Source organism: Cryptomeria japonica, chromosome 11, assembly GCF_030272615.1.
Source record: "Cryptomeria japonica chromosome 11, Sugi_1.0, whole genome shotgun sequence".
Lineage (NCBI taxonomy): Eukaryota > Viridiplantae > Streptophyta > Pinopsida > Cupressales > Cupressaceae > Cryptomeria > Cryptomeria japonica.
This window is the reverse complement of record NC_081415.1, coordinates 10,542,916-10,556,609: the sequence shown is the minus strand read 5'-3', so window position 1 is coordinate 10,556,609 and position 13,694 is coordinate 10,542,916. Positions and strand designations below refer to the sequence as shown.

General features: G+C 40.3%; 1 protein-coding gene across 3 annotated transcripts in view; it reads left to right on the top strand.

Moving 5' to 3' along the window:
* Positions 1-13,694, top strand: part of LOC131059084 (uncharacterized) — a 48,362-nt gene that overhangs the window by 25,599 nt on the left and 9,069 nt on the right. For all 3 annotated transcript variants that reach the window (XM_059213936.1, XM_059213935.1, XM_059213934.1), the window contains exon 12: positions 104-236. In XM_059213936.1, the coding sequence (XP_059069919.1) occupies positions 104-236 (133 nt within the window). The remainder of the gene's footprint in view (positions 1-103; positions 237-13,694) is intronic.

The following is a 13,694-nucleotide window of genomic DNA, read 5'->3' as shown; positions in this document are numbered from 1 at the left end:
AGAGCCACTATTAAGAATTAATCTATTGTAAGTAATAAAAGGCAGTTGTTATGTGCCTTTCACTATAATTATTTATAAATATATTTCGGATGTGAATATTCAGGGCAATTAGTGATGAAAGCTTCTGTCGAGAGATATTTGATGAGTACATTGCACATCTTCAAGAAAAGGTTAAGGAAGAGAAATGCAAACGAGATGAAAAGGTTAAGGAAAAGAAACGCAAACGAGATGAAAAGGTAGACAACCTTATTACTTTTCTTTCCTCTGCATATTATCCCTTGTTTCATGTTTAAATTTGTTAGGATCTGATCAATTAAATAATTCAGACTCCAACATTCCATAATGTTGTGGGAAAGACCTTCTGAAAGACTATTGAGATGAGTGTTGTATTAAGAATGCAAATTAGACCTCCTTATGTAGATAATTTTACTACAAATGCTGGCCGTAACCAACAAATTATATTAACTACTTTTAGAAACTAGCTATTACGAGTTAAATTGTTGCAAATTAGCCTTTACCAAGATCTGATCTTTCCTACATGATCTGAATTGGGGTTAGTAGACTGACCAACATGAAAGGTCTCCCCGTGTTGAATGATTGGGAGGCGAGGAAGGGTGAATTAGTTTGGAAGTTTAATATGCCTCAATTTGCCACTAAAGTCATATTTTTGCAACATACAACTCCTAATGCATGAACATCCAGAAAGCCTAACATTACCTAGGAGAAGTTGAACCAAAAAATATTACTAAAAAGAATCAGATAAATTATAATAATCATTATCCAAGTTCTAAATCCAAGTAAAATAACTAAGTTGCATGGACATGAATATGGCTATTATTCAAGGCCCTTTGATATGGATATGTTTGGACACAACATTCATAAAAAAAAACTATTAATTTACTGGTGCCCAAGTTGGAGAGAAAGTATTTGAACCAAAGCTAGTGTCTTTTTGAGTTCCGTGGAGGCATTCCAAAGGTTGTGGTTGTGAGGAATGAGGAGGCTTCGTTGGACATCTTATTGTTGGTATTGGAGCTCTTGCCATTCCATAAATCAGCCTTTTGGGTGTAGAATTAATGTGTAACAGTTGAATGTAGATTTCTCTACAAGAACAAAGGACTAGTGGGAGGCATAAGGAGGTTGCAATGTACATAGGTGCTGCTATGATGGAGGCTAATAGGAGAATGAAAGTGATTATATTGTAAGCACATTTATTGTTGATAATGCAAGCTTGACCTCTTTTCTAAGTGGAGTTTTTTTCCCTCAAGGGTTTCTCCATGCAAATCTTGTGTTATGTGTTGATTTTATGTTGCTGATTTATGCCTTATGGCTGCTATCTTATGCTAATGTTAATAATTAATTATTGCTGTTATAAGCTCACATAATATAGGTTTATTAAGCATGATAAATAGGCTGATCTTTGGCATCATTAAGAAGGGTCTAATCTTGGTTTTTCCACATCAAGGCAACTTAATTTACAAATTTGCATAAGTAGCTATCCAAGGCTTGTATTTCATCATTTGATTAGTTTATTGCATAGAGATTGATCTTCACAATCTTTGGTATTGAACCTGTCTATTTCCCAACAATAGGTGCATGCTGATGTTGAGGAGCCAGATGATCAGGATCTGTAGGATGTACCCATTGGAAAAGAGTATCGTGATGTAAAGGACCTAGGGACAACTCAGGCTTTGATCAGGACTCTACGAGCACAGGGGGTATCCCTACAGGCCCAGGTTATTGCCCTGACTACAGAGAGGGACACATTGATAGCTGTCGGAGACACATCTGTTATTAGAGCACAAAGGGCAGATCTGACAGCTGGCAAAGTTCAATTGTTTGTTGACGCTGGCAAACGGTTGTAGTACTATAAAGGTCTGTATGAGAGAGCAGTACTGCGAGATCAAAGGGCATTTAGCTATACAACTTATAGAGCACACAGTCGAGCACACTCGAGGAGGGAAGCCAACAATGGAGGAGTAGAGGGCCTGATGAGGCCCCCTCAAACACCACGACAGTGTCAATCTAAGCAGGGACAAGCAGGAATCGTTGGGGCTTGGCATCGTAGGCCATCACATTGAGAGGGTGGGGGCAACACTAACTAGCCTTGTTATTGTTGTACTAGACACTTGTTTATTTTGATTGAGCCTACGAGCTCCATTTTTGACAGACACTCTGATGTTGTACTCTGAGACTTTTTTTTGGATATATATGAGATGCATTGTTTTGGTGGTGACTATATGATGTCTACATGAGTTTATATGCATGTTTCTATGATGTCTGATGACTCTGTATGATGATTATATGATTTGTGATGTTCTAATGCATGTTAATTTGAATCTATGTGGTCGACTCTATTATGTATGCAATTCTAATATGGATGCAATGACTTTATAATGTATGGTTATATATATGTGATGTTGAGGAAATGGGGACAAGGCAAAAACAAAGTTCAAATGTGAGTTTCCAACCATAAAACCAAGACAGAACTAAAACCATTCCAAACATATCAAGAAAGATTAAAAAGCATGCAAGTAAAACAAGATAAAAGAGAAGGAAGAGAAATCTCCCTAAGATGCTTCCATGATGCTTTTTGACACTCCTTCCTTGTTTCTCCCCTCTCCAAGTCCCAAATGAGTGTAGCTTTCAACTTTTAGCACTATCCATGGATGCCATATGGAAATTCAAGATGGTTGTAAATGATAAACAAATGCTATGCAAGTGTAAAAGGGTTGCTTTGAGAAAGCTCCTAATGTCTATGTAAATTTCACTATAATAACAATGCTCTAATGCTCTCTATAGCGCATGTGTCGTGCAATGTAGCACTTTGGATTTTTTTGAGCGCTTTTGTAAGTTAAAATAGTGTCGTTGATCGGGTTAGCGCTTTTGTAGGTTAAAATAGAGTTGTTGATTGTGTTGTGGCGCGTTTGTGGCGCTTTTGTCTGTAGGTGTAGAAGGATATGTCAGTTGCCCCAAGTTAAATGTCAAGTTGATAATTGATGTCAACGTTTGTTGTTGTATGTGTAATAGTGACCTGTGAGACTTAGTGAACCCGTTGAGACTAGGCAAGTGATGTAAATCCCTGTTAGTAGTCTAAGTTCAGTGGTGAGTCAAGTTACTCGATGAGACTTAGATACTTTGGAAAAGCATTTGATGAAGTCTAGGTAAGAGTCAATGCTGCATAGCAAAGATTATTGACAGTGTTTTTGTGATTTGTGGTTTTGTAGGAGGATCACCTAGGGGTCTTGTAGATGCGTGAGAGGCATCTGACCACACAACGCTTGCGAGATTAGTTGACAGATTTGGAGATAGACTATATATGTGCGACAAGTTTATATGATATGATGCACCTACTCGTAATTCAGTTGAATCACGAATTATTGACAGCGCTGGCCAAGCGATGGCATAGCGAGACATGCTCTTTCCATTTAGTGATGGGAGAGATGACTGTGACACTGGAGGACGTCTGGAGGATATTGCATATCTCGATTATTGGTGAGCTTGTTACTTATGACAGGGCGTTAGGGGAGGCAACACTATGACGAGTATTCCCGTATCCGGATTTGGAGGTGTTTGATGGATCGGTTTTATGGAAGGACATAGCAGACTTATATGAGCCATTACCAACAGTGGTATCAGGCATTGTGGGAGGGCTACTATGCCCGGATCAGAGATCGCACAGGCTTGCAGTGGGCTGGGGGTAGGTGATTGAGCGGATGGTCAGCGAGGGCACCTGATATGCATGGAGACCATGTGTGCTGGCACATTTATACAGGGATTTGCATGAGGTTGTGTACCATGAGATTTCATCGCTAGGAGTAGGGATTACCTTGCTTCATGTCTGGGCATGGGAGCACTTGTTGATATCGAGACCAGTGTGTTTGAGGTTTAGGGTGATTGACCGACCCTATGTATATATGTATGGAGGTATGATGACACAACCCCAACCGGGGAAGCTGGAGTACTGGCAGCATGCATTGGATGAGTTAGATACAGTGATATGGCGCCCCTACCGGGCTTGTCAGCAGTGGGAGGATGATGCAAACACAATGCCATATGTGTTCATGGGGCAGTTCCTCATTGGACGAACAACGTACGTGGTAGAGAGACATTTGTTAGGGCGGGTGATGAGACAGTTTGGGCGCACACAGGGTTTTCCCCAGGGTTTTGGTGAGTATGCCAGAGTAGTACGAGATAGATTCCAGTGGTGATCGGTATTATCCCATGAGCAGGCTATAGCAGAGTTTCAAACACTACAGGCGAGGCCATGGCCACACCGAGCAAAGGTCGCAAATGTAGGGGTGACAGATGAGTATACACAGTATCGAGCCGCTCATCCGATTCCATGGATCTTAGATCCCGCAGAGCCAATGCCACCGTTTGAGGATGACAAAGCATCGCGACAGGGAAGGAGGAGATTAGACAGGGGGGCAGAGATGGTAGGGGAGGTGGAAGAGGTGGAGGGGGAGGTTTTGGAAGAGGAAGGTGGTTACAGAGGAGAGGCTGAGGTGGGCAACCCTTACGATTGTCACAGGGTCCACTGATACAGGGAGCAACAAGAGCAGGAGGGAGAGATGTCGGTGGTGGAGAGGGTGGTGATGTGGCTATGGAGATGGGACACAGAGCCGTAGGTGGGGGAGAGGGGGACCTACGAGATGTGGTGATAGCAGACTCGCCTGACGGCTGTCGATGGGCACATTCGAGAGTTAGAGGCACAACTGGAGCATAGAGATGCAAAGATTGCAACCAAGGATGTCCATCTTTTTGCATGGGGGGTCGAGTTGACCACAATTGTGCAAGAGAGATGATACGGTGGATAGAGTGAGGGAGCTACAAGAGATAGTTCGAGTTTTGGAGGGAGTGTAGGGACAGGGCCCGATTGGGGAGATGATGTGGGAGATGTGGCGAGCAGGGGCAGAGATTGACTACTGGCAGGGATTATATGAGCAGGTAGTGCCGAGTAGTCAGTGAGTGATGAGCTACTCCTAGATGCTTGCGGACGAGATCAGAGCGGTCTTAGAGGGGTCAGAGCAGTGGTGGTGTGATGGGTCCTCCTTGGTGAGATGGTTGGGGGGGGGGGGGGTGGAGCCACGACATCTGGCCAGAGTGTCATTTGAGGTGGTTTTTTGCATTGTTACTGTGAGATATGGACCAACTCTGATACCATGTGAGATTTTGCCAAGATCTAGAGGCAATGGAAAACAAAAATAAGAGAGACAAAATAGATGATAGGAATAAATTGTATTCTATCAAGATGCAAAATATGATCAACTGGATCATTATAAGATATAGATTGATTGCCTGTACAAAAAATGTAAATGAGCCTTCTTATATAGGCAAGGCTTATGGATATGTGAGCACACTATTGGTTGTAATTAGGGCTGACGGATTCCAATTGCCTTGGGCAACATTGGAATCTGCCTCCTTAATATAGGGCCTGGCCCAATACCTTCCGGTGCACCCAAAAAGGTTCCACGCTTCACTTAAACCCTTCACGCCTCCTTGATAGGGCCGACCCTATCTAATAAGGAATTAATATAATTAATTAAGTTTAAAAGAAGGCCGACATGTTAAAAGGAATAAGTCTCCTATAAATGTGGCATTTGCTTCTCATTATATCATCACAATTTCAAGCAGATGAAAAGTATTTTTCGGTGAAAAGCAAATTCCATATTTAGGGATCTGGCAACCAGCGAACTACTCTAGATAGCAGCAGTAGACAACGAACTCCATTAGGCAACTTCAGATCCTCAATAGCAGCCTGTGAACTTCATTAGACATTTGTAGATCCATAATTAAAGGCAGCGAACTTCAGATCCTCAACAACAGCCAGCGAACTTCATCAAGACATCTGCAGATCCATAATTAAAGGCAGCGAACTTCATAAGAGGCTGCAGACCATATGTAATGTCCAGTTGAATTAAAATCATAATCAGATTTGAGGATCCTTTGGTTGGGTTTTTCCTCCTAGGAGGGTTTCCCAGGGTAACTGTGTTTTGTCTTTTGCATTTCATTTCCTTTATTATGCTTAAGTCTGGAAAACAATAAGCTAATTAATCTTATTCTAATTTTCTGAGTTTTATTCAATCTGAAAGTACCAAATTTAACATGGTATCAGAGCTAATTGGTTAGATCAATCTTCAGATTTAAAATTCAGTACACCTTTATTTTCTGATTGCTGTAGCTTTTGCAGTTCAGGTCAATGGGGCTGAAAGTTGAAGATAGGCTTGATGGGAATCTAAATTTTACTGCATGGAAAGTTCGAATCAAGTTGGCTCTTGAGGAAGAAGATCTTCTCTAATTCATTGAAGCGAAAGAGCTAACCGAGCCTTCGGATGCAGCTGAGTTGAAACAATTCAAAAGGGATGCTATCAAAGCCAGGAAGATTCTCATTGATTCAGTCAAAGACCACCTCGTCACCTCTATTGCTTCATTCACCACTGCAAGGGAAATGTTCAGCTACCTACAAGGTACATATGAAGTTAACAATCTTAGTAGGGCAATTACATTAAGACAACAACTACTTAATATCAAAATGGCTAAAGAAGATTATGTTATTTCCTACTTCATAAAAATTTCAGAACTAAAGAATCAGCTAGGTTTAATTGGCCATAACATGGAAGATAAAGACCTTGTCATGATTGCCCTTAATGGTCTACCTCACTCTTGGGAGTCATTTATCCAAATCGTAAGTGGTTGGTCGAAGTTACCTACTCTTGATCGCCTTAAGAATGATTGCATCCAAGAAGAGTCCTGCCTCTTTACAAGGGGTCAATCCAAGAGCCCCCATGTAGATGAACATCACATGCTTGCAACTCAATGCAATAAAAGGGGAAATTGGAATCAACCTTATCCTAAAAGAAATAGGGATTCCAGATCCTTTAGTTCCCAACACCCTTGGAAGAAACCAAGAGATACCTCACGTGTGCGATGTTTTAGATGTGACAAATTCAGTCATTATGCTAAGCAATGTCAGTTTAACCCTAACCAAAGTGAAGCAAACCTAAATGAAGTCTCAGAACAAAATGATGACTTCTTATTTATTTTCGCTCTATCTACCAGTGTACCATCAAATAGCAATACATGGTTGATTGACAGTGGTGCCTCCAGACACATCACAGGTTACTGCAATCATCTTTCAGGCCTAGTAGAAAAGAATACCAACCTTCACGTGGTAATTGGTGATGACGCTTGTTATTCGGTAAGAGGTTCTGGCTCTACTTCTCTAAAATTAGATTCTGATATTTCCTTGCATCTTAGTGATATATTGTTTGTTCTTGGAATTAAAAGAAACCTAATTTCCATTTCTGCTTAGAAGATAAAGGTTATCAAATTGCATTTTGTGAAGGAAAAGTTCTTGCTTGGCCTAAGAAAGATAGTTTTAAATCTGCTCGTATAATTGGCCATAGATATGATAGTTTTTATAAGCTCTCTACTAACCCTATTCAAGCCCTCATTAATGAGGTCCCAGAATCATGTGAATTATGGCATAGAAGACTTGGACATCTACATTATCAAGCCCTTCCATCCCTTGAAAGGTTAGTCAAAGGTATGCATAAACTCAGTCAAATTTATGATAACACTTGTAAAGGTTGTGCTATTGGTAAGAATGTTAAAAGTCCATTTCATAAAAGTGAAAATAGAGCTAAAGACAAACTAGAACTTGTTCACTCTGATTTATGTGGTCCTATGTCTATAGTATCTCCTAGTGGATTCCTTTATTATGTAATCTTTATAGATGATTTCTCTAGGAAAACTTGGATCTACTTCTTGAAATCTAAAGAATTTGATGAAGTCTTAAGTAAATTTAAGGAGTTTAAAGCATTAACTGAAAACCTCTCTGGTAAAATAATCAAATGTTTAAGATCTGACAATGGAGGTGAGTACACCTCCGGTAGCTTTCATGATTTTTGTGTTGAGTCAGGAATTAAGAGGGAGTTTTGTATTTCATACAATCCTCAACAAAATGCTGTTGTTGAAAGAAAGAATAGGACCATTGTGGAGGCTGCAAAGGCTATGATCCACGATCAAGACTTGCAGACTTTCCTATGGGCTGAGGCTTCTAGAACAACAGTATATATCTAGAATAGATGTCCTCATCGTGCTCTAAAGAACATGACCTCGAAAGAAGCCTTCACGGGATTCAAACCAGACATTAGTCACCTCAAGATCTTTGGAAGTCCCGCCTATGTTCATGTGCCAAAGGAAAAGCGATCAAAGTTAGAACCCTCTGGAAAGAAAGACATGCTAGTCGGATACAGTGAATCCTCCAAAGCATTTAGGATTTACATCCCAGGCCAAAGGTATGTTAAGGTAAGTAGGGATGTTAAATTTGAAGAAGACATTGCATTTAAGAAATCAAAAGGTTCCTGTGCTATTGATGAATCTAATGATAATCAAAATATAAACCTTGATACTAACCCTGAGATTTAGAGGGAGCAAGTTGAACCTCCACCTCAAGATGATCATGATGATCCTTCAGAACCTATGAATCCCACTGATATTCCTAGTGACATTGTCGTTACCAAGAAGAGACCACTTTGGGTAAGAAACACTATTCAAGAAGCTGAAAGATTTGCTGCTCCAAGTGGCACCTTCCGTGAAACTGAGAGACCTCAGGTATTTTCCAACTATGTTTCTCTAATGTGTAATCTCATTGAAACTGAACCTTGCAATGTTGAAGAAGCCTTAAGTCATCATGCCTGGAAGCTTGCTATGGATGAAGAATATCAGTCTATCATCAAGAATGATGTATGAGACCTTGTGCCCAGACCCAAAGGTAAGTCTGTTGTTTCTTTTAAATGGTTATTTAAAATTAAACATAATGCTGATGGTAGCATTGAAAAATATAAGGCTAGATTTGTAGCGCGTGGTTTTTCCCAAAAGGAAGACATAGACTATGAAGAAACATTTGCTCCTGTTGCTAGTTATACTTCCATTAGAACAATTATTGCTATTGTTGCTTCTAAGGGTTGGAAACTTCATCAGAGGGATGTTAAGACTGCCTTTCTCAATGGTTTCATTAAGGAAGAAGTCTACATTGAGCAACCTGAGGGATATGAGATTCATGATAGATTAACCCATGTGTGCAGGTTAAAGAAAGCTTTGTATGGTCTTAAACAAGCTCCTCATGCTTGGTATGAAAGAATTGAGAAATATTTGCTAAGTCTAGGCTTTTCTAAAAATGATGCTGACCCTAACATTTACTTTAAAGTAGCCAATGATGAAATGCTAATTCTAGTTCTTTATGTGGATGACTTATTTCTGACTGGTAAAGATGAACTCATTATTAGATGCAAGAAAGAATTAGCTTCAGAATTTGAAATGAAAGTGTAGCTAGGAAATCGGAAATCATCAAAGCAAGTAGTATTAATAATCTAGCTCAATCACAAAAGCTCAAATGCAATGATCAATCCTAATTACATACAATATAGATATGAAAACAAGACATCAATTCAAGATTGGAAATTAGCAAACCAAATGTAGACTTGAATATCTCCTTCATGTGGCTCCATTGTCCTTCTTTCTTCTTCAAATAGCTTTGTTTGTGGATCTCACCTACAAGTGCATACACATGAGATGAAAGCAAGAAGACAAGATAGTAGCGCAAGAATACTCGAAGCGTGATTGATTCGACAAAGTGATTAGTTCGATAATGTGATTAGTCTTGATTGAAGAAATTCATCCAATTTATAGATAAATTGGAAAAAAGACAAGATTAACATGAAATTGATATTAGAGGCAATTGATTTCAAAAATGGCACAATTGAGTGGAAAGAAGAAGGTTATGACATCTTATATGTCATGAATTATGACATATTGCCAATGCAAAGGTTAGAAGACTAGAGGCTTATGACATCTTGCTATGCCAAAAGTATGACGCATGAGAAATTCATGCTTCCACCGAAGCACAAAAATAGGGAGAACTAGAGAGAAATTAATTAGGTGGAAATTGAGTTTGACAAATTAGAAAATAGGTGGAAATTAGGAATTAGGAAAATTAGGAAATTAGGAAATTAGAAATGAAGAAATGATGAAATTAGAAAATTGATGCAAATTAGGTAAATTAATTAATAATTTCTCATTCATTAATTAATCCACAAAAAGAGGAATAATTAGTTAGCCAATTAAATTAAACATTTAATTGTGACACACAGACTTAGGATAAATAAATAAATTATTTAACCTAGAGGGAGAAAATGGAGAGAAAATGACAAACAAGGTTAAATGAATAAATCATAAAACCCTTGAAGATTGATCACGTGGGAGAACCGACCTAACTGCTTCATGTTACGACATAGACTTAAGAGCACAGATAGAGATACATTAGCAGGACTTGGAATATACTACATCACATTCATGCCCGAGATTAGGGCGAACACAGGACTACTGACCGCATTGGCAGAGCGATGGCATTCGGAGACCTCCTCATTCCATCTGGCAACTGGAGAGGCGACTGTGACATTGGAGGATGTATGGCGCATCCTCTGCATTCCGATTCATGGAGAGATGGTAGAGTACAACCCAGTGACAGGGAGAGATGCGTTGTGCAGATTATTTGAGTGCGACATAGATGATCTGGATATCGTAGAGAGGGAGATTGGTTGGGAGACCATGGCATCAGAGTATGATCGGCGATATGTGGTGATAGCATGCCTACTAGCAGGGGACAAATGAGGACATGGATTCCCTATTGGATGGGGAAGAGTGCTAGAACGGATGGCGACAGAGGGGACGGTGTACGCATGGGGACCATGTGTGCTTCCTATGCTATATTTTCAGTTGCATCAGATAGCATATCAGGGAGTTCAGACTTTGAGCTTTGGAGTCACACTGTTACAGGTATGGGCATTTGAGCACATAGCCATATGTCGACCGATTGCAGAGAGACAGGTATTACCACACCGACCATATGTGTACTGTTATGGTGGAGCACTGAGACAGGGTCCTTTTGGATACATATTGTATTGGCGACACGAGCTAGACAGACTGAGAGAGTTCACATGGAGGCCATATCGTGATTGCCCTAGATGGTCAGATGATAGTGATGAGCTACCGTATTGTAGACAGGAGAGGTACCTAATTGGGCGACCAGTGAATCGCCAGAGAATGATTGAGATGTACCTGCCAGAGAGAGTTAGACGACAGTTTGGAGAGAGGCAGGATGTACCTAGGAGGACTGCACACTTTGCCCGATCTCACAGAGAGACGAGTTAGTGGGGGAGTATGATTCAGCTACACAGAGCATATGCTGACTTCACACAGCTACAATAGAGACAGTGGGATTGGAGATCAGACGTGGAGGATGCCGGGATGACAGAGGAGTATGAGAGATGGTTTGCACGACAACGACTAGTGCCATTGACAGATCCTAAGATTCCAGTACCGAGGAGACATGAGGACTTCCCACTCACAGGAGAGGAGGAGGGAGATGATGAGGACGAGGAGGATGAGGGCGGTGAGGAGGATGAAGAGGATGACGAGGATGGAGATGAGGATGGGGATGACGAGGATGAGCCAGATTCAGGTGATCAGGAGGCATTGCAGGATATACCCATAGAGCTGGAGACATCTAGCATAGAGGAGATGGAGATGTGTAGGGCTACCATAGTGAGTCAGCATGATCACATTGCGATTTTAGAGAGACAGAATGCCATCTTGAGGACAGAGCATGAGCAGTTCAGAGCGGAGATAGCCAGACTTACAACGGCTCGAGATACAGCAATAGCGCAGGCACAACGAGAAGAACAGAGAATCACTGAGTATATTGGGTCGATTAGGGATGCCAGTGCACGAGAGATGGCACAGATGTTGGTAGAGACCGGAGAGGAGATATGCCATTGGAGAACACTATATGAGAGTGCAGTTCCACCTGAGCAGAGAGCAGCATCATATCGGGCACGATCGAGGACAGAGAGCAGAGCATGCTCTCGGAGGTCATTGAGCAGCATGGGGGTGAGTGGACCTAGGAGACCACAACAGCCAGGACCTGGAGGGACATCATCCATGAGACATGGCAGGGATGAGGAGGACAGAGGGAGCAACCAGTGACAGAGGCACATGCTCCGTATGACGGACAGTGGACATTATGTAATTTGACATTTTGTAGTCAGCCTATGGGCCATACCTAGGACAGACAGTCCAATTTTGTACTCCGATATTATGTGACATATGATATGATATGCATCGATATGATGGGATGCAATGTGTTATGACTTATGTTATTTTCCATGTATGGATGGTGTATGCATTGTTTATTGTGGAATATGTAATGGATGTATTTTTATGTGTTTTTTATGCATTGAAAAATGGATAAAATGCTTGATGTGAGGCTTGATGTAATGCAAATGTACTAACCAATGAATGTAGGATGCAGCTTATGTTTTTGGAGATTGGAGCACTAGACCGAATTGACTATCCGATCAGACGGAAGAAATGTTAGTAAGAAGAAAAATGAGACGAGAACAGTTAGAGACGAAAAAAAACTTGCTTTCAGTATTGCACTTTGTAGGTGAATCTTTATTTTAATGTAGCAAAATGGATGCGTAGCATCATGGCATTGAAGGCCAGAGTTGAAATGCAACCCTTTTTGCAAAAGACAGACACATCGCAGACAAATAGCAATCACAACCAAAAAGAAAAGGACGATGAACCATCCTGATCACTCTAAATCACTCAGTGACATCATCGAGCAACATAGGAACATGATCGAAGCCAAAAATAAAGTAGTAAAAAGATAAAATGCACAAATTCCAACAAATGAAACAAACATCTTGATTTTCTTTGTCAAAAGTTGAAAGTGTTGATAGGACGATCATGCTGTCTGGTTTCAAGACATGCGGTACCCCGTCTAAGACAAGACACAGTCTGGTTTCGAGTATACCACACTCTGTATAAGACCCATGATAGTAGAGACAAGGACAAATGATTTTGAGGTTGATCGATATGACAATTTGGATCAGTTTGAATGTCTGGGTTGATTGAAAAGTTCATCCGTTTACGCATGATTGCATTAAAGCGCAGTGTTGTGATTAATTGTTGTTGGATGTATACTCAGTGATCTGTCTATGCACAGAGGAATTTTTGTTCATTTTTTTTTTAGGACTTAATTTTGACTTTTTAGGGATTTTTTCAAGACATTTTTTTGATTTTTATAGGTTTTTTTTTCAGGACATTATTTGATGTTTAGGGATTTTTTCAGGACATTTTTTTGATTTTAATAGTTTTTTTTTTCAGGACATTATTTGATTTTTAAAGAGTTTTTCAGGACATTATTTGATGTTTAGGGATTTTTTCAGGACATTTTTCAATTTTGTTTTGAATTATTTTAGGACATTTTTCAATTTTCAAAAGTTCTAGTGATTGATCATGACAAGGGGAACGCACCCAATGCACATTTGAAAGACATGTACAAGAAACCGGAGTATGCAAGACAATGATGTTGACCAATCACAGGCCTGGAACCGAACATTGGGTCAAAACAAAGATAGACATGATAAATCGGCTAAGAGAAAGCATAGCTAGAGGTCATGACAGATGACGGAGCAACGATCTCGCTTACACATGGCACCTGATTGCCAGGTTTTCACCATGGTACTTGCCCAAAGCGCCTGTTTGCCAGGTTTTCACTAGAGGGCGAATCATTTTTCTTTACTTTTTTGCTCTTTTTCTCTTCTTTTTTTTTTTTTTTGTATTTT